The sequence below is a fragment of the Mirounga angustirostris genome, unplaced genomic scaffold, assembly GCF_029215605.1.
Source record: "Mirounga angustirostris isolate CCGP_5_RB_7025 unplaced genomic scaffold, mMirAng1.0.hap1 SCAF_8, whole genome shotgun sequence".
Taxonomy (NCBI): domain Eukaryota; kingdom Metazoa; phylum Chordata; class Mammalia; order Carnivora; family Phocidae; genus Mirounga; species Mirounga angustirostris.
In genome coordinates, this window is record NW_026991716.1 from 3,369,181 (window position 1) to 3,387,791 (window position 18,611).

Sequence of the window (18,611 nt, forward strand, 5' to 3'; positions counted from 1 at the left end):
CACACCAGGCAGTGCTCTCATTCCCTGGCAGCACCCGCTGGGTGTCCTATAATATAAGTCAGTTCTGACACTAATACCTGGAATTAGTGCAGACCCCACAGGTTAAGGGCTTCATCCCACAAGGCGGCCCCCCCCAGACACCAATCAAAGTAGTGGGTACCTGAGGTACCCACATTTCTGTTTGACTTGGCTACAAAGTTGTGAGTTCCCATGACCCCCCATATTTGATAATTTGCTAGAATGATTCACAGAACTCAGGAAAACAGTTTGCTAACTATTACTACTGCTTTATTATAAAGGATATAACTTAGGAACAGCCAAAAGGAAAAGATGCCCAGGGCAAGGAATGTGGGAAGGGACGCAGAGCTTCCCTGCCCTCTCTGGGTCACCACTGTCCCAGGACCTCCCTATGCTCCCCAAGCCAGAAGCTCTTGGAACTCCGTCATTTCAAGTTTTTATAGAGGCTTTATTGCAGAGATATGATTGAGTAAATGGCAACTGAGGAATAACTCAATCTCCAGCCCCTCTCCTCTTCCTGGAGGTGGGATGGTAGAGCTGGAATTCCAACCTTCTACTCATGCCTTGGTCTTTCTGGAGACCAGCCCCCATCCTGAAGCTATGGGTAGCTTCAGTGATCCCCAGAAGCCATGGGTGGCCCCCAGCCACCAGTCATCTCAATAGAATACCCAAGGCACTCTCATCACTCCACAAATTCCAAGGTCTTAGAAGCTCTTGTGTCGGGAACCAGGGATTGAGTCCAAATATTATGACAAAAGGTGCTCCTATCATCTCTACCACTCAAGAAATCTGAGATTTCACTAATCTGAAATTCTGGAGCTCTGTTCCAGAAAGTGGGGGCAGAGACCAAATATGTATTTCTTATTAAGTCACAATAATAGTGGGCAGAGTGGACAACACTTGGAAATTCAGACACACCTATGCTTTCCAGAGCTCACAGTTAAATAACTGGCCTTCCCCAACCCACACCTACCTCTGTAACCTCTGCAGGCAGAACCTTCAGTATTCCACAGCCAAGCTCTCTGAGAAGATACTGGAAACAAAGTCAATGCAAATTAAATGGCTAACCAGTCAAGCAGGTACTAAGAGGGAACGTCCATGAGGGCAAACGATGAATGGCTAAACGTTGGGATCTGAGGCACCCAGTTTGCTCAGAGCTGAGTAACTGTCTGCTCTGTAGCCCAGTCCTGGACCTTTGCTTGGCTGAAGATGAGGTAGAAGACCAGGCCTGACACGTTAATAGAAACTGAAGTCAAGAAGACATTTCTCCAGCCAAACTCAGAATCCTAGAAGCAGGAAATTACAAAGTGTTAATGGTCTCTTGGCTCTTGCCCCTCCAATTCAGAAAGGTCTGGAGCATGTCCAGCTCCCCAGCCCCTGCTCTGGCCTCTGTGGCCTTCCTGGTTGTTCCTGGAATACGCAGGTCATTCCCTGGGCCCTGGCCTTTCCCTCTGCCGGAATAGTCCTCCTCCCAATAGCCATTTGTCTCCCTCCCTTGTTTGCATCTAGTCCTTACTTAAATGTTACCTTTCCAGTGAGTCCTTCCAAGACCACCCTATTTAAAATTGAAATCCCACCCCCTCCTATGTGCCCTGTCCTCCTCTCCTGCTTTATTCTTCTCTTCGCACTTTGCCACCATTCAGTATACTCTATATTTTACTGATTTCACTAGTTTTCCATCAGTTTCTTTCCTACAATATAAGCTTCACCAGGCAGGGACTTTTGTTTGTTTTATCCACTTAAACTGCGTGGCACATGCTAAAGTGGAATTAACGAATGGATGAATGAAGGGATGACAAGGGAAACATTCAGTTTGAGAATTTCCCTATTAAAAGCCATTTCCTGACAGTATTAGCGACTGGAAGGGAAACCCCTCAATCACGGGCAAACCAGAATGGTTGGCCCCTCTATACTTTGCAAGAAATGCCATGAATATTGCTATAAATTTTGATGATTAGCATGAAAAACTTCTAAAAACTCTTAAAGTATAAACTCATAAAACTGAGCGCTCATTATCGCTCCACACCCAAAACCTGTGGTAATTGCCCTCCATGAGCTGAGCCTGGGGGGAAGTCGTGAGGGGGTTCAGGACTCTTGAGCTTTAAGTTGAGCCCCGTTGGGGAGGGAACAAAAGTATCTTCAGTCTGACTTCTCCTGAGTAACCTCCATAGGTTTCTCTCATGAATATTTTCATCAGAGCATTCGACCTCACCTGACTGATTAAGAATCCAGCAACAGTGGAAGAAATGGCTCCTGATAAGTGGCCAAAGACTTGTGATAGTCCCCTGAGAAAGCTGGTGTACCTGAGACAGAAAAGAATATTCCAGTATAAGCAAACCATGCACCTCAGCTTACTTGTTGTAACTCTGTGCTTGTCTCTGGGGGTGCCCAGAGTCGACCCTTGGTCAAGCCTGAATGAAATGTGCTGACTAGTGATTAGTATAATCCCGCCTGAGGGTCTGAGACTCTCAAGGGTCAGCTGTACTGACTTGTCAACATTGTTTATACAAAATGTACAGATGGATGGTTTGCATCTAGTTTGTACGTTCTCTTAGTTTCTGCTATGGAACCTGATCTTGCAGCCTTGTTTTTGGGTAAAAAAGACCCCTCAGTGGATGAGTCATTGGCTCCTCTGAGACCAGGGCATCTCCCATGGGTCATGGCGGTTGGTTATCTGAAGATAGAGCATGTTCTACTGACCGTGAAAGGATCCTGGGAGCTACATTTGGAAACCCCAGTCCTCTTTGATTCTACCTCTATCAGAGGTCAGTGTTTCTCTTGCTCTCCTGTTAGTCAAACTTTATTAAAGCCTTAAGTGAACCGGCACCGTAGGGTCCTTCACCGATCCAACCCCGTGTGACTGCTGCATTCCCTGACAGAGATATGGGTGTGAGTCACCTCCTGTCCCCACTTGAGCTGTGAGTGTGGCCACTGCTTCCTGTTTTCACCTGGAAAACTGAGTGCACAGTGGTGGACTAGCTTTGGGTCCCTTCCAGGAATTATTTGGATGTAGGGCTGATGCTGACATTTCCTGTGACCTGCAGCACGGATCACCCACATGGAACTGGGGCATCCGAGTGAGTTTAAGGCTGCGGGACCTAAGCTGAGCTTCTGTGTGGATGTGGCAAAGGGGTCCCTACCGAGGAGCAATATCCAAGAAGTTAATAAGGGATCCTGTTTGGCAGAAGGTGGTGGCAGCGGAACACAGTGCCAACAAGCCCATACTGGTGCTGATGCTGGATCTGACCCAGTACAGGGACACGAGGACCACAGATGGGACAAGAACCCCTGCAGCGGGAGGACAAACACAGAGTGAATCAAAACCACCCAGAGCTTCCCGCATCCATCCCAGGATCTACCTCAGTCCTTACCAATGGTGGTAGAGAGTTTCCTGATGGTAACGAGTCTGAAGATTTTTCTGGAGTGAAGAAAATCCGCCAGTAGACCGCAAAGGATAGTGCTGATAAAGGCAACACCTAACAGCAGGGCTGACAGGATTCCACTCTGAGGACCAGAGACAAGTAAGGTGCAAGCCTCACTCCCACACTGCGACACACACTGACCCTTGGGTGACTTTCTACTTGTATAGCTTCTCTCTTTATACATATCTCCTTGAATACAAATTTCAGGTTACTGGAATGAGCCAACACAATTTTGGTGCCTGAGAGAAAATATGCATATAGTTCAATTTGGAAAAAAAAAAAAAAAAAGACCAATGCTCTCTTCATATATAAAGGTCACCTGGAAATAGATTTCTTAAAAAGAACAAAACCCAGTAGAAAAATAGGCAAAAAACGGGAACAACTTACAGAAAAAGGAAAATAAGGGACTCCTAAACGTATTAAAAGTTGTCCAACCTCATAGTGAAAAGAACTACTTTTTCACCGATCAACAGTTTTTTGACCTGATCTACAGGAATGCTGTGGGAAACTGGGTACTTGCAAATATTATCAGTGCCCGATGGAGAGCAATTTGACAGTAGATACAAAAGTTTGCACTGCATCTACCCTGAACTCAGACATGCAGAAACAGTTGCTCAGATGTGTGGCAGATGAGCAAGGTTTTTTGCTCAGAGATTGGAAACAACCCAAATGTCTCGCAGTAAGTTTCCCGTGTACTGATCTGAAAAGATCACAGTGGCGTAATATACAAAGAATAGTAGCATACACAGCACATAATGTTTTGTGTAAAAAAAAAAAAAGTGACAAAATAAGAAGATATGTTCATGTATGCTTGCATCCTCATAAAGAAGCAGTGGAAGAATATATAAGAAAGAATAAAAAAGAGTTATCTGTGGCTGGGAGTGGGCTAGGAGAAGAGGACAGACTGGGGATGGGAAAGGGAGGAAGATTTTTCACTCCTATCTTTGGATATAGTTTTAAAAATGTTGAACCCCGGTTTGATCAGCTCAGCCTCTGTATTACAGTGTTATTAAAGAAAATGCAAGGAAAGAAATGTTGTGTATAATCCCCCAAATGGAAAGGCTTTAACCGTCATCGTGTCCCAACTGTTCATATCATGGATGAGTAAACCGAAGCCACCAAGGTTTTGTGACTTAGGGAGAAGCCACCCTGAGACCAACAGGAGTCGGGGCCTCTTGACTCTTCCCAAGCTGAGAAAGCCTGGTCTCAACCGTCTGGTCTCCACTGGTCTCTCCAGTCCTTCCGCCATCCTCCTTGCCCTCAGCCTTGGCCTCTGAGATGGGGAGCCCCCTTGGCCTCACAGCAGAGACAAACCGTTCCCAACAGCTGGCCTCAGGGATGTCTGTTCGGACCTCCTGTCCCCTGATGGCTTCACCTGAGATTCTGGCTTTGCTGCCCGCTTCTGGCCTCCTCCTTTGTGGAGACCCATGGCCACTCAACCCCTGGGCTTTCTGATCTCAGTACCTCCAGCCTGTTGCAATGCGTGCGCCCTGGACTCTGACCTCTGCTCCGAAAGTCAGCTCTCTGTTGGCCAGTTAGCAGGGGAGCCCAGTCAACATGAGAGCACTGCTGCTTTCGTCCAAACACAAGAATGTAGCAGTCACTCAGTAACCTTGTGAACTGCCGCTAATAGGCTCTGAAATCTGATACACTCTTTGCCACTTCTAAGACCTCCATCTTGTAGAAATTTAAAGGCTCCTGTCCACCCATCAGGGTACCTGTTCATTCTGTGAAAACTCAGCTGTACACACAGGTGCACTTTGGATATATCATACTTGAATAACACATTTTTTAGAAGACCATTCTCTGCAAGTTTTGGGTAGGAGTCCTATTTGGGACATGTTTTCAGCAGATGTTGTTTATGGTCCCTGCCAAGCCTTCTGGAAGGCAGAATTTGTTTTGTTAACACTGTATCGTTAATGCTGCCAGCAGAATATCTTGTTTGCAAATGCTGATTGGATTGAACATAAAAGTTTTGCATCGGTCCCTTAGAAAACAGGACATTCTGTGAATGCCACGCTTCCCTAGAACCGTCCCAGTCTTCCCCAGTAAGCAGTAGGTTGCGGTGAGATGATTCAGAATTCACGCAACCAGGATGCATTTCCTACACGAAGGTCCTGGGCCTAATCCCCTGATTTTGTGGCCGTAAGTGAGACAGAGGATTATATAATGAGACATTTAGACAGAAGAACAGAATGGGCTTTCTCTATACTTACATCTCTGAGGTTAGCTTGAAGTACAGAGCTGATGTATGTTGGAATGTATGCCATCAAAATATTAAAAGTCCAGAATCCGGTGAAATAAAAGACTAAAATGCCCCAAAGTGGTAGGGATTTGATCATAGCCTTAATGGGAAGGGACCAGCCTGGTGAACAGTCCTGGAAAAAAGCAGATATCAACACTCCTCCATCAGAAGACAAGAGCTTTGCTCTCATGCCCTCTTCCGCCCCCGAGACACCCGGACGGACACAGGGAACCGGCAGAGAAGTTCATCAAACACACCTGTTGAGCCAGTGAACACACGATATATTCCTTCTCACTGGTGCTGATAAACGGGTGATTTATGGGGTCATCATAAGCAAGAGGAAACCAGAGAAAAGAACAGGCACAGCCAATTCCACCTAGAAAGAAGATCGCATTAGCCCTTGATGGGAGTTCTTTCAGTTTGACTCTGCACTGACATGACTCCTGGGATTGACAGAATGCCCCCAATATTCGACTCCTATCTGTATGTATGTTATGGCCCCATCACTGGTGGAGGGAGCTTCCCCACCACCTGTCTATACATGATGACAGTGTGGAACAACCCAGCGTTACCAGTGTTGAGTGGAAATAAAATTCATCTTAAAATTTTCTTTTTTAGAATCTTAAGAAAACCTCTTTTTTTTTTGAAGCAGAGTGTAGATTTTATTTTTTTAATGAAAATATTATTTAATCTATAGATTTTATATAAACATCACCAATTTTCCCAATACTTTTTTTATTATGTTCAATTAGCCAACATACAGTACATCATTAGCTTTTGATGTAGTGTTCAACAATTCATCAGTTGCGTGTAACACCCAGTGCTCCTCACCACACTTGCCCTAATCGTAATAGCTCTTTTTACTTGCTAGCTTCTCCTTTACACATTGCTTCACAAGTAGAGAGTGAAGAGTTACCATAGAGTACAGAACTACCCTACACCAGGCATTTGTGAGATTTTGAGAGTATAAGAATACAAAGATACAATTTTGCCATCAAGGAACTTAAAATCAAGTAGGGAAGAATAGATACAAAAATTACCACTGGAATAGATTGAGGGTGGAGGATGTCAACAGGTATTTTACTGACTTCCTTCCCTGCAGATATACATTTGTAGCTTCCCTTTCTGAAAACCATGAGCAGAATAAGCCTCTCATGTTGCTTGAATAATTTTTGTAACCTGCCCTTTGAAGTTTCCATGACAAAGCCTTTGCAGGTCACCATGCTGAAGTAATCCATCTTCACACATTTCTTTTTCTAGTGACTATATTGACCTGATGTTACAGGAACCCTTGATATAAGAGTATCATCCTCTGATGGAAGCACCAGTGGTGCTCAGTGGTCTTACTGGAATCACACAGGTTGCAGATGGGACTTCAGAGAATGCTTTAAAACTCAAACACAAACATTAGCTGCAAGCAGCTGGGCAGACCCCCACCAGGGCTGGGTAAAGGCAAAGTTGTGAAGTAGTAGAATGCTGCCTCTGGAATACTCCGAGCATCTTTGGGACCTTCTGCAGCATCTCTTAATGCATTACGTCCACTCTGGAGCTTCACACGGCCTGCACTGTCTTGCAGGTTCTACTGATTGATTCTCTGTGCCAATCAGCATTTTGTGATTAGGTCACAGTCTTACAATATTCTGGTTGTAATAATAGGAGGATTTTAAAAAAATGAATTAAATAGATAAGCATAACTAAAAATATCATCCCACCAAGATACCATTTTCAACGTCTTATGAAAGAAATCCCTCTGGGTTTCATTGTGTGTTCGGTTTAGAAGCAGGACAGAACATTATGATGCTTTTAAAGTCATTAGGTCATTCTAGCTATGCATCCAGGCTCCTGAGATGTAAATGTCATTTTGCAAGATTCACAACATGATTAACTCTGAACATTATCAACTTTAGTTATATAAATAGTCACATCTATTAGGATTTGGTTAACCATAGATGACTTGCATCACAAAAAGCATGCCCAGCATTCTCTGTCACAAAACAAAATCCTGAGGGCGCCTGAGTGGCTCAGTTAGTTGAGCATCTGCCTTCGGCTCAGGTCATGATCCCAGGGTCCTGGGATCAAGTTCCACATCGGGCTCCCTGTTGGGGGGGAGTCTGCTTCTCCCTTTGCCCCCGCACCCTGCTTGTGCTCTCTCTCTCAAATAAATAAAATAAAATAAAATTAAATTAAATTAAATTAAAAAAAAACCTAAATCCTGAGATTTGAGAAGCCCAAACTCACCAAAGATATAGAAGATAGAAGGCCACCCTTTGGTCTCGCAGAGGAAACCCCCGACGAGCAAAGTAATGAAGGATCCCATCAATTCCCCTAAACAGAAGATGTGAGGATATTTTGGGTGAGACAGTCACGGCCGTGCTTTCAAGCAGGGAGACAGGGTAGTTGGAATATAAGGTTTTGCTTGTGTTGATAGTCCATTGCAGAGTACTCTTGGACAGTGCATCAAGTTGACAATTTAGGGCATCAATTACCTGATAAAGCGATGTTGATGAGTTGACTCTTTTCTAGTGGGGGAGCCCATTTGACCCAAATTGAAAACTGGCTTGTTAATACCATAACCTGGGGTGAAAAAAAAAAAAGTTCCATTCTTGGCTATCTGAGGTCGTTTTGTAACCAGTATCTCACTTATCTTTAAAAGCATCTCGGTACCTGGGCTATGCCTTGAACAATCCGCAAGACAATGAGCGAGAGCACGCCTGCATCTGCGGCCAATGGAATAAAGAGGGCCAAGATTGAGGAAAGAAGCAGGCTAACACCCACCAAGTACTTGGCTCCAAAGAGTCCAGCTATGTAGCCAGTAGGGATTGGAGCCAAGAATGAGCCATAGTTGGTAGAGCTGAGAAGGATCCCCTGGATTTCAGGACTCCAGTCATACAGAGGAGCCTAGGGGACAAAGAGAATCTCACTGTTCATCTTTGGCCAGAGAGTTGACAGTGTTTATCATGTGAACTTGAGAGGCAAACAAAACAAAACAAAAAACTGGCAGTCCTCTCTCCTTCTACTTCTCTCCGGTTCCTCCAGCCTACAAATTTCATTAAAAACAAAAACAAAAACAAAAACCCAAACATATGCCCAACGTACTCTTTCCTTTTACACAGTTTCCCTGGTTACACAATTAACTGACCCATTAAGATGTAAGAGATCCCGTAAAGAAAGAAAGGTTATAAAGAAGAAAGCATTATAGGCAAGGTAACTTTAAAAATATGTGAAGGAAGAAAGTAAAAGTAAACATCTGTGAAACTTAGGTTGTGATTTTCATCCTCGTAAGGGAAGAATGTATGTCCACTAAAGACTGAAGTGGTTTCCTGCATTCTAACTTAGTCCCTGGTTACACTCCTAAACACTAACAGAGATATAATCTCCTTAGCTCCACATTATGTTCTCGTGTAGTATAGTTCATTGAACGTAGTAGATGCTTAATAAATAACCCTTTAGGTCAAGCCATCCTAGTCAGAGAAAGGGTCTGGAGTCTCATGAAACTTACCACTGCCTTAAGTTGCCGTAGAGTTCCATTCCAGCCATCCCAGGAGTGGGCGGAAGGCCCTTCTGTGGAGGCATTGAGTGGGCCAGGCCAGGCTGTGCTATTCACCATGGCTGGTATGGCGATGCTCAGGCTCATCTTTTGGGAGTTAAGTGAAAAATTGCAGAGATGCATGATGAGGGCCAGCCCATGTCGGACTGAGCAAAAGCCTGAGATGAAGAGGCACAGAAAGTCTTATAATCAGGGTGCTTTTCTCCCATCTTTCCTAAGTCTGGAAGAGGGAGAAGACTGCAGTCTGTGGAGGAGAAATAGAAATAGAGAGCAGACATTGCTCTGCAGGTGGCTGGTGGACACCTGTCCCCCTGGGAGGTAAGGGGTCAGTAACTTTCTCAGAATCATTACTTGAGCAGAGACTTGAAGAAGGTGTGGAACTGGCCAGAGCGAGTGTTAGGAAGGTTTTCGAGGCAGGGCTCTGGGATGAGCTCATGAGAGTGGGACTGGAAAGAAATGATATTGGACAGAGAACAGCCTGGAGGCAGTGGTCGAGGGGATACGGATAGTAAGAGAGAGGATTTGTTGGAAATGACTCCCAAGGACCCCACCCTATTACCAGAGAATGAGGCAGATTAGCAGGTCAGGGGCTGGGAGGAGATGAGGCACCAAAGGTAGGCTAGCTTGGACTACAGAAGCATTTCAGCTTCATCCTGATACTGTAATCTGGGCTCGCACGAAATTTGCCAGTGATCCATGAGGGGTCTGGGGTCATCCCTGGGCTTGAGTCCAGGTATGTTAGTTTGGCAACAGTTAGAAGGATTGATCGACTGTCCCTCGAGAGAAATTCCAGAAGTGTAATATATGATCCCATCCTCAAGGCATGCGGGTGTCCCGTTTCCTGCCTCGTGTTGGGGAGCAAACGCAGTTGAAGTGGCCAGGGCTGTCTCCTGTTGTGTGGTGGCATGCCTGTCAAGTTCCAGGAGTAGAGACAGAGACCCCCACCTTTGGTTTAACTCGGGGGGGTGGGGGCGGGGCGTTCAGTTGAGATTGTCCCCTACCTCATGCACACGAATTTACATTGGAGTTTTGATCAGCATTGTATAGATGTGTCAGATGGCATTGTGAGGGATTGCCCCATGGAGAGCATTGTCTTCTCCTAGCCAAGAACAGGGGTGGCTCCCTGTGGATTCACGTCTTCTTCTCTGGCCCGAGTTGCAATCTTACAGTTAGTTCTCTTCAGTTAAGTCCCTCACAAGTTTTGTTTCTTTTTTTTTTTTTAATTTTTTTTTTTTTGATTATTCATTTGAGACACAGAGATACAGAGAGAGAGCAGAGAGCATGAGCAGGGGGAGAGGCAGAGGGAGAGGGAGAAACAAGCTTCCCGCTGAGCAGGGAGCCCGATGCGGGGCTCGATCCCAGGACCCTGGGATCATGACCTGAGCCGAAGGCAGACGCTTAACCAACTGAGCCACCCAGGCGGCCCCCACACAAGTTTCTAAAGAGACTTTTTATTGTTTCTATAACTGAGTCCTCTCCCTATTATTTTCATATTTCCTTTCTCTGGGTTTAGAGCAGAAAACCAAACCCACACATGTGTTAAGTATTAATAGTGGAAAACAGTGCATGGCTACTTTTGTTATTTGTAACATTTCATCCTCTTGGGTAATTTATTCCCTGGCAGTTTGTAAACAGTGTTAAATAGGAGTGGTGAGAGCATATTTGAATTCACTGAGCATGTTTCTCACATCACACCGTTAAGTGTGCTGCTGGGACTTGTTCTTGTTGGTGAGACCTGCACTTTTATTGTACGAAGCTATCCTATTCCTGTTTCTTCTTGTTTTGATGTGGATGCACGAGTTTTATGAAATATATTTGAATCATAGAGTCAGACACCTGGATCTGCGCTGTTTACAGCTGTGTGTTCTTGGGCGTATTACTGAGCTATCTGCAGCCTCAAAATTCTACCTGTAAAATGGGGTTAATAATAGAGCCTACCTCAGGTGCTGTGGTGAGAATTGAGTAGGTTTATGTAAGTTCATTATAATTATTATTAATAATATCTGACTGTGCTTACATTCTTGAAATGATCTCTTCTTAATAGGCTGTTGTAATGAAAACACATGATTTATTTGGTAATACTTTGGCTAGAATTTTACATTGGCATATAAAATTGAATTCGGGTGAATATTATTGTGAACATGTGTGTATGTGTAATTTTTGACATGCTAGCCTTGTAAGGAAAGAAAGGTTTTAGGCTTTCCATCTCAATCTATAACCTGAAGTATTTTAGGTATATAGTCATTTTCTTTTTTCTTTTTTTAAGATTTATTTATTGACTTCAGAGAGAGAGAGCAGGAGGGGAAGAGGGAGACCAAGAATCTCCAGCAGACTCCCTGCTGAGCATAGAGCCTGACGCAGGCTCGATCTCATGACCCTGAGATCATGCCCTGAGCTGAAACCGAGAGTTGGAGGCTTAACCGACTGAGCCACCCAGGCACCCCTCATTTTCTTTTTTCTTAATACACTTTTTTATGTTAGAACAGTTTTAGACTTACAGAATTATTGAGTTTTTTAGATTTTATTTATTTATTTGAGAGACAGACACAGAGATAGCAAGAAAGAGCACAAGTGGAGAGGGAGCCTGATGCGGGGCTCGATCCCAGGACCCTGGGATCATGACCTGAACCGAAGGCAGACGCTCAACCAACTGAGCCACCCAGGCGCCCCTGAAGTATTGAGTTCCTGTGTCCCTCACACCCACTTTCCCATTATGAGCATCTTCTGTTACTATGGTACATTTGTCACAGTTGATAAACCTACTGCAATGTATGATTATTAGCTAAAGTCCACACTGTGTTCAGACTTCTTAGTTTTTACCTGATGTCTCTTTTCTGTTCCAGAATCCCATTCAGGAGAGCACAGTTACCTTTAATTGTTATGTCTCCTTGGGATATTTATGGCTACGACAGTTTCTCAGACTTTCTCTGTTTCTGATGACCTTGATGATTTTGAAGAGTACCAGTCAGACATTTTGTAGAGTGTCCCTCAACAACCGGTTTGAAGAAGTATTTGTCAGGTTTCTCTGCTATGAAGCTACTCTTGTTCAGGCCCTTTCCATGCTGGGCTCTGCAAGAAGTCACATGCACAGTTCACACATAAGTGAGGAACTATGCCCCACCTCCTTCAGGCACTGGATACAGAGGCATTCTCTACTCCAGAGACTCTCACTGAGTTTTCCTAGTGAAACCACCAAGACATAATTTGTTTGTTTTAAAAGGGTTAACTTTCTGACACCTTTCTTCACCTCTTGCATGTTTTTTTGACGTGTGCAATTTTTCTTAATTCAAATTTGTAAACGTTATTTCCATAGAAATTATGGATATTATCTGCTTCCCCGTGATTAACACCTTACACATTTGAAATGCTTCTGTCTCCTTTGTCCCCACGATTACGTGTGCTTAATCTCTCTGTCTGATCAACCTGAGTCAGGAATTATTTTATTGCTGTGAAGGGCATCTGCTGTCCAAGACTCAGCTCTTGTATATATTTTTCATTGCGATTTCCTTGATGATTTGAGTTTACTTTTTTTCTACATTGAGGTTGTCTCTTTTGTTTTTCCACATACTTTCCTTGAAGGTATAGACTCAGTGAACTGGATGCTTGATTAAATTGCTTTCATTTATTCTTATGCAGTCTCTATTTTCTTCCCTTCTTCATGCCCATCATCTTTTGAGCCACTTGTCTTGGTCTCCCTCTGCATCTTCCATGACTTTTCTAAGCCGTGGCTCTATCTCACTGATTTGATTTCCTGTAGTGATCATTTCTTTCCTTCCTACTGTTTATTCGGAAGTCATATATTTAGTTTCCTTTGTCCTCTACTTTGGACTCTTCTTGCACATTTTCCTGTTGATTTACTTCCTATACTCTGAGCTTCTTACTATTCTTGAGATCTTAAATCGGAAATGAAAATATTCTTCAGTTTCCCCAGATAAAATAAGCGCAGCCGTGTAATATGATGGTTAGCAATCATACTGCTCTGGTGTGAATCCAGATGACACCTCTTTGTGCTTCGATGACTTAAATGAGTTACTTCCTTTCTGCTTGAATTCTGGCTCCTTCAATGGAGAGGATGCTAGGAGGAGAACCTTCCTTGAAGGAATGTTGGGAGGATTCAGTGAATTAATCCACATAAAGTGCTTAGAACAGTGCCTGGCACCAAACATGCATTTAATATGCCATGATCACTCTTTGATCTAATACATTCCTTTTCTTTTTCTTTTCTTTGTGCTAGCGTATTTACACATCCCTCATGCCCCAGTCTTGGACCATAGAGATCAGTCATCTGTGATTTAGTTCCCATGTGTTGAAACCCTTGCCATGTATGGAAATGGGCCACCTTTGCTGGCCTGAGGCCTGCCACCATGTGGTGGTGACAGTGTGTGCATGAGGGGGTAGGTGGCAGCTGGTGGGAGGCAGGAGGAGGCCTTGGAATTCTTTTGCCAGTTCAAGGGAAGTAACTACTCTTCCATTTGAATTTTGCAATGACCTGGTCAATCTTGAGGACAAGTCCCCCAAAATTCCAAGTTAATTTCTGTCATCACGCATGTACTGCTTCGGTCTGTTGCACTGGCCCAAGATACTAAGCTGCAGATCTTCAGAAAGATGGGTAAGCTGTGGATGGGGAAACAGCAGGATGTGGGCCATGTGAGCTTCACCCGCCACATCCCAGACTCCCCTTGCTTGTGGTGGCCTCACCTTGCTGGTGGTTGCTGGCCTCTAGACACTGCCATTCAGAGCTAGGGAGCGTGAGCCAACGCTTCACAGTAACGGGTGTCCTCCCTCTCTTCCTATATCACTGTACCATGCTCCAAGGAGGAGACTTCTGTCAGCTCTTGGCAGCCTCTCTCAACCTCATCCAGAATGTATTAAACCCATCAATGAGCCTTAGAATTCGTAGTGTGTGGTAGAACAATTCCCTAGTTTTAACCTGGATGGAGATACTTTCTCCAAGCGGTGTGCTTGCTTGTTTATTTCTGGGACTTTCAGAGAGGGATGTTATTGTAGCCTGGCCTCTGGATGACATTCTTTCCATGGGCTGGGGTATATTGACCTCCACGTGGGCTTTGGATGGGGAGGAAGGAAGCTGTGCCTGATGCTGTTCGTGAATTCTCGCTGCCATTCTTGCCCTTCCAAGTTCTCCACAGAGAGACAAATACCTGGAAGTGACAGCCCTCAGTCTACCATTCAGACAGACAGGCTTCCAACCATGAGGGCATTCTGGCAAAGTTTGGAAGGCTGAACGTGGTGAGAAGCCATGATGCTGTGAGGTAGCTGGAGACCCATGGAGGAGGATCAGTGATGGTGGACATGGGATTTCTGCCTGTGACATTTTTTTTTTAAGATTCTGTTTATTTGACAGAGAGAGACACAGCGAGAGAGGGAACACAAGCAGGGAGAGTGGGAGGGGGAGAAGCAGGCTGCCCGCGGACCGGGGAGCCCGATATCGGGCTTGATCCCAGGACCCCGGGATCATGACCTGAGCTGAAGGCAGACGCTTAATGACTGAGCCACCCAGGCGCCCCTCTGCCTGTGACTTTTGAGTGTCCCCTTGAAAACTGCCCACTCGGGGCTGCACGTGGTTATCAGAGGTGACTGGATGTGACATGTAATGGGGGAGGGGCATTTCTCTGTGTCCCACGGAATAGCTGGATTTGGTTCTGTGAGTCTCTTAGAAGTGCAGTCAAGCCCAGCAAAGATGTCAGTAGCCTTTGGGGACATGGGGACCTAGAGAAAGCCCCAGAAGTGCCCTGAGGGTGTGAGAAGAGGACCCAGGAGTGCCCAGGAAGTGTGGGCCAGAGAGAGAGAGAGATGAGTGGAAATTGATGCCGGTCACCAATGGATGAAGCAACCAGCAGGGTTTATGCATAAGCACTGTGAGAAATACTTGGAGACTCAACAAAATACCCAGGTGGGACTATGAAGAGTAGTTGGGGCTCTACCTTATCAGGTGGGACAAGATTTGGCCAAAAAAGGATTATTATTAGCATGATGCCATTTGTAATGACAGGTCAAATGGGTTACTAAGGGACTGGATAGAGCTGTAGCTCCTAGAGAGTCAGCAGGGGACTAAGCAGCATGGTGGGGTGGATGCCCTAGAAGACTGTAGAAGAAACCAGAAAGACCACATATGAGTCCCACCACTGCCAAAATGGGGTTTGGGGGGGACACTGTGTGAGAGGTGATAATCATGGTTAGAGTTGATATGGTGTTTACTGTGTACCAGGCATTGTTCTTAGTGGTTTACATATTATAACATTTAATTCTCGTGGAGATGCTGTGAGGTAGGTACTATTATTATCATGTATTTATGAATAAGGAAACTGAGACGCACAAAGTTTAAGTAATTTCCCTAAGTCACATAGCTCATAAATGGCAAAATCAGGACTGCAAACACGGAAAATTTTTATCTATAAGTTCTTTATATTACTGATTTTGAGAGAGAGTTGGGATAGGAGAATTTGGCCGATAGACTCTTAACTACTTAGATGTGGATGAGGTCTTCGAGATACAAGAATCAAGCTCTCCCATTTTCCAGATGAGGAAGCTGAGGCAATGGGATTCATTCCAGGTCAAACGGTTCCTAGTTAACTGTAGACTGAGTATTAGAATGCACATCTCCTATTTCTCCTTTGATGGGTAAGATTAGAAGAATCCTCTAGTCCTTGAGACATGCTCACTTCAAGCAGACACACTGGCTGAAACGTTGAGGATTGTAAAGCATGCCACCTTAGTTAGTGCTTTACTGTTCAAAGGTGTTATCTTATGAAAAGTCTATTTCCATAAGAGAATTAATGACTCACGTAATTATGAACCATTAAAAGTTTGGGGGAAAATAAGGTGTTCACCAGGTTTTCTTAGGACATATTATAGAAAAGCATCTGGTTGTGATATAGACAATGTAGAGGAGGAAAAATGACTTTGTGACATGGTGGAAAGGAAAAGCCCGTTCTCTTTGAGGCAGGGCAGAGAGACCTAACTGGATGCTCCTGGACTTAAAATCGGAAAACCCAGGACCGGTTTCCATGTTTTCCACCTGACATCTGCTCTGAATTTTTTCATTCATCTATAAATACGTTGTGATACCTACCTGTCCTATATACCTTCAAGGTTTCTTGCAAGAAGTGAAATAATTCTCCACAAAAGACGCTTTACAGCTATATAGAGCCCTTGGCAGTTGGTGGGAGCATCATGCTGTATGTATATCACCACAAGGGAAGTCGAGATGACACAGATACCAGTTTTAGCTATAGCCAGTACCTGAGTTTACCTTTCCTGGAGGTTTGCGCGTGAGCCGTGTTTAAATCCCCATCACTGGAAATAGCTCCCACTCCCTTTGCTTCTGCTCTAGTAGACATTTTGGTTCTTTTCTCCCAGGGACTGGCGTTCACCTACTGAAATGAAAGAATGCAAAAGCAAATACAGGGCGACAAGTGTCGTATATCACACATGACGCTGCCCCAGTGCTACAAATTAGGAGGATATATTTGGTGGGAAAAATGCTAGGTTGGGGTTCAGGAGACCTGATTTGTTGCCCAGACTTATCACTAGCCAATTGTGTGACCCTGGGAAGGTCATAGTTACCCTGGGTCTTAGTCTCTGCTTCTCTGAAGTGAATGGTCTGGCCGGGACTGCCTTAATGGGTTTTAAGATTCTTTCCAGTGCTGTGTTCCTTTGTCTCTCAACTGATACATCTGTCAACTGGATGTTAAAACCTGACAGTCTTCTTTGAAGTTTCATCTGGAAGATTCTGATATCTTAAATTACCTGAAAAACTGCCTGTTATAAACATCTAGATATACCAGTTAAAATATGGCAAATGTCTTTTTAAATACATAGCTCCAAAGATAGTAAGAGATATCCCCGTGGATGTAATGAAAAGTTTGCAGTATGAACTAACTTTTCAGTGGCCCTGGGACTGGGGTGGGGAGCAGACATCAGTTTCAGTGATGCAGGGGTCTTGAGATCTAGGTCCCTGGGGATGAGGAATAAAGCCTTAGACTTCCGCCAGGAAGGCGATTATAATGGAGATCCTACTATAGAACCAGAGCTCTCAAAGGGGTTCGAAACTGAGTTAAAGAGGCTCTGTCCTTTGCAACAGGGAGACAGTGATAACTTACACGTACTGAGCTCTGGTTTGAAAAGAAAAAGCCTCTCCTTCAAATTCCGAAAATTCGTAACTATGTCATGGGATGTTGGGGGTTGCAATTCACACTGTTTTTGTTGTCTGAGAACTCTCTCTCGGCTAAAAAACTGAACTAAGAACCGGGTCTAGGCTGATTTCCTTAACACAGATCACACAGAATTACTGAAGATGAAGCTCCACTTAATATGACTTCCAGATCCAAAATTAGAAACGCTCACAGAAGCAATCATCCAAGGCAAGTCCTCAGACTCAACACATAGCAGGATCAAATTGCTGAGAACTTCCAAGAGTCAGATAAACTGATAAATGCCTTATATAAGCATGCTTAAAATAATTGAAGAAATAAAGGATAGACTCTAAAACATAAGAAGATACCCAAAAGAACAGGCATATCTAAGAAAGGCACTACTTGAAATACAAAAGACATATTTAGGCATTGAAATTAGAAACGAAGTCATTAGTCATTAGACAACTAGCTAATGACTGAATTAGTGAAACAGAAGGTAGAACAGAATTATACAGAATAAAGTAATTTATACAGAATAATTACACAGCATATTTAAACAGAATAAGTATATTATACAGATTAAAGCTCAGGGAGATAATGACGTATGGTAGCAAAGTTAGGGGACTTGGAAAATGGAGGTAAAAGGTCTGGTATATGTTGAATAAGACTTCTGGAAAAAGAAAATGAACAGAATTGAGGAGAGGTAGTGCTTTAAGAAATAATGGTTAGGGCTCTTCCAGAATAGATGGAAACCATATTTCTCGGATTCAGGAATCACAAAGAGTCTGAAGCCAGAGAAATGAAGTTAAAGCTATACCTAGACATATCATAAAGATCTTGTGGGATGCAAAAAGCTCTAAACTTATCTGTAACAATACATACCATAAGAGGTCATTGGCAGTGGTGGGGGGGTAGAAAGTGATTACAGTATGATACCAGATAAGGGACCAGTGTTCTTTTTAAACTTCAAGATAATAAAAAAAGACAAAGTATAAGAAAGTGGGTGAAGAGTACGTAACTATTAGTACAGTACGTAAACACAGATGAAGAACAGACATGCAGAACGCACCCTACCTTACTATCAAAGACAGGAACATTAGAAGAACAAGATCTTATTATTTCTTACCTGCCCACTTCCATAAATATTTGAAAGACTTATCCCTAGTTTAGGCAAAAGTGTGGGGAACTAAGCTGTTGTTTGTAGGAGTCAGGGCATCTTTGCATTT

At 43.9% G+C, this 18,611-nt stretch overlaps 1 protein-coding gene across 1 annotated transcript; it reads right to left on the reverse strand.

Moving 5' to 3' along the window:
* Positions 1–1,031: 1,031 nt before the first annotated feature.
* SLC17A4 (solute carrier family 17 member 4) lies at positions 1,032–16,590 on the reverse strand. Its single transcript, XM_045865942.2, has 11 exons — positions 16,503–16,590; positions 9,185–9,390; positions 8,350–8,583; positions 8,172–8,259; positions 7,924–8,010; positions 5,943–6,061; positions 5,657–5,818; positions 3,390–3,522; positions 3,159–3,306; positions 2,231–2,321; positions 1,032–1,304 (listed from the first exon to the last, which is right to left on the reverse strand). Exons 1-11 carry the CDS (start codon positions 16,588–16,590, stop codon positions 1,170–1,172), a joined length of 1,491 nt encoding a protein of 496 aa, XP_045721898.1. The 3' UTR covers positions 1,032–1,169.
* Between the last annotated feature and the right edge of the window lie 2,021 nt (positions 16,591–18,611).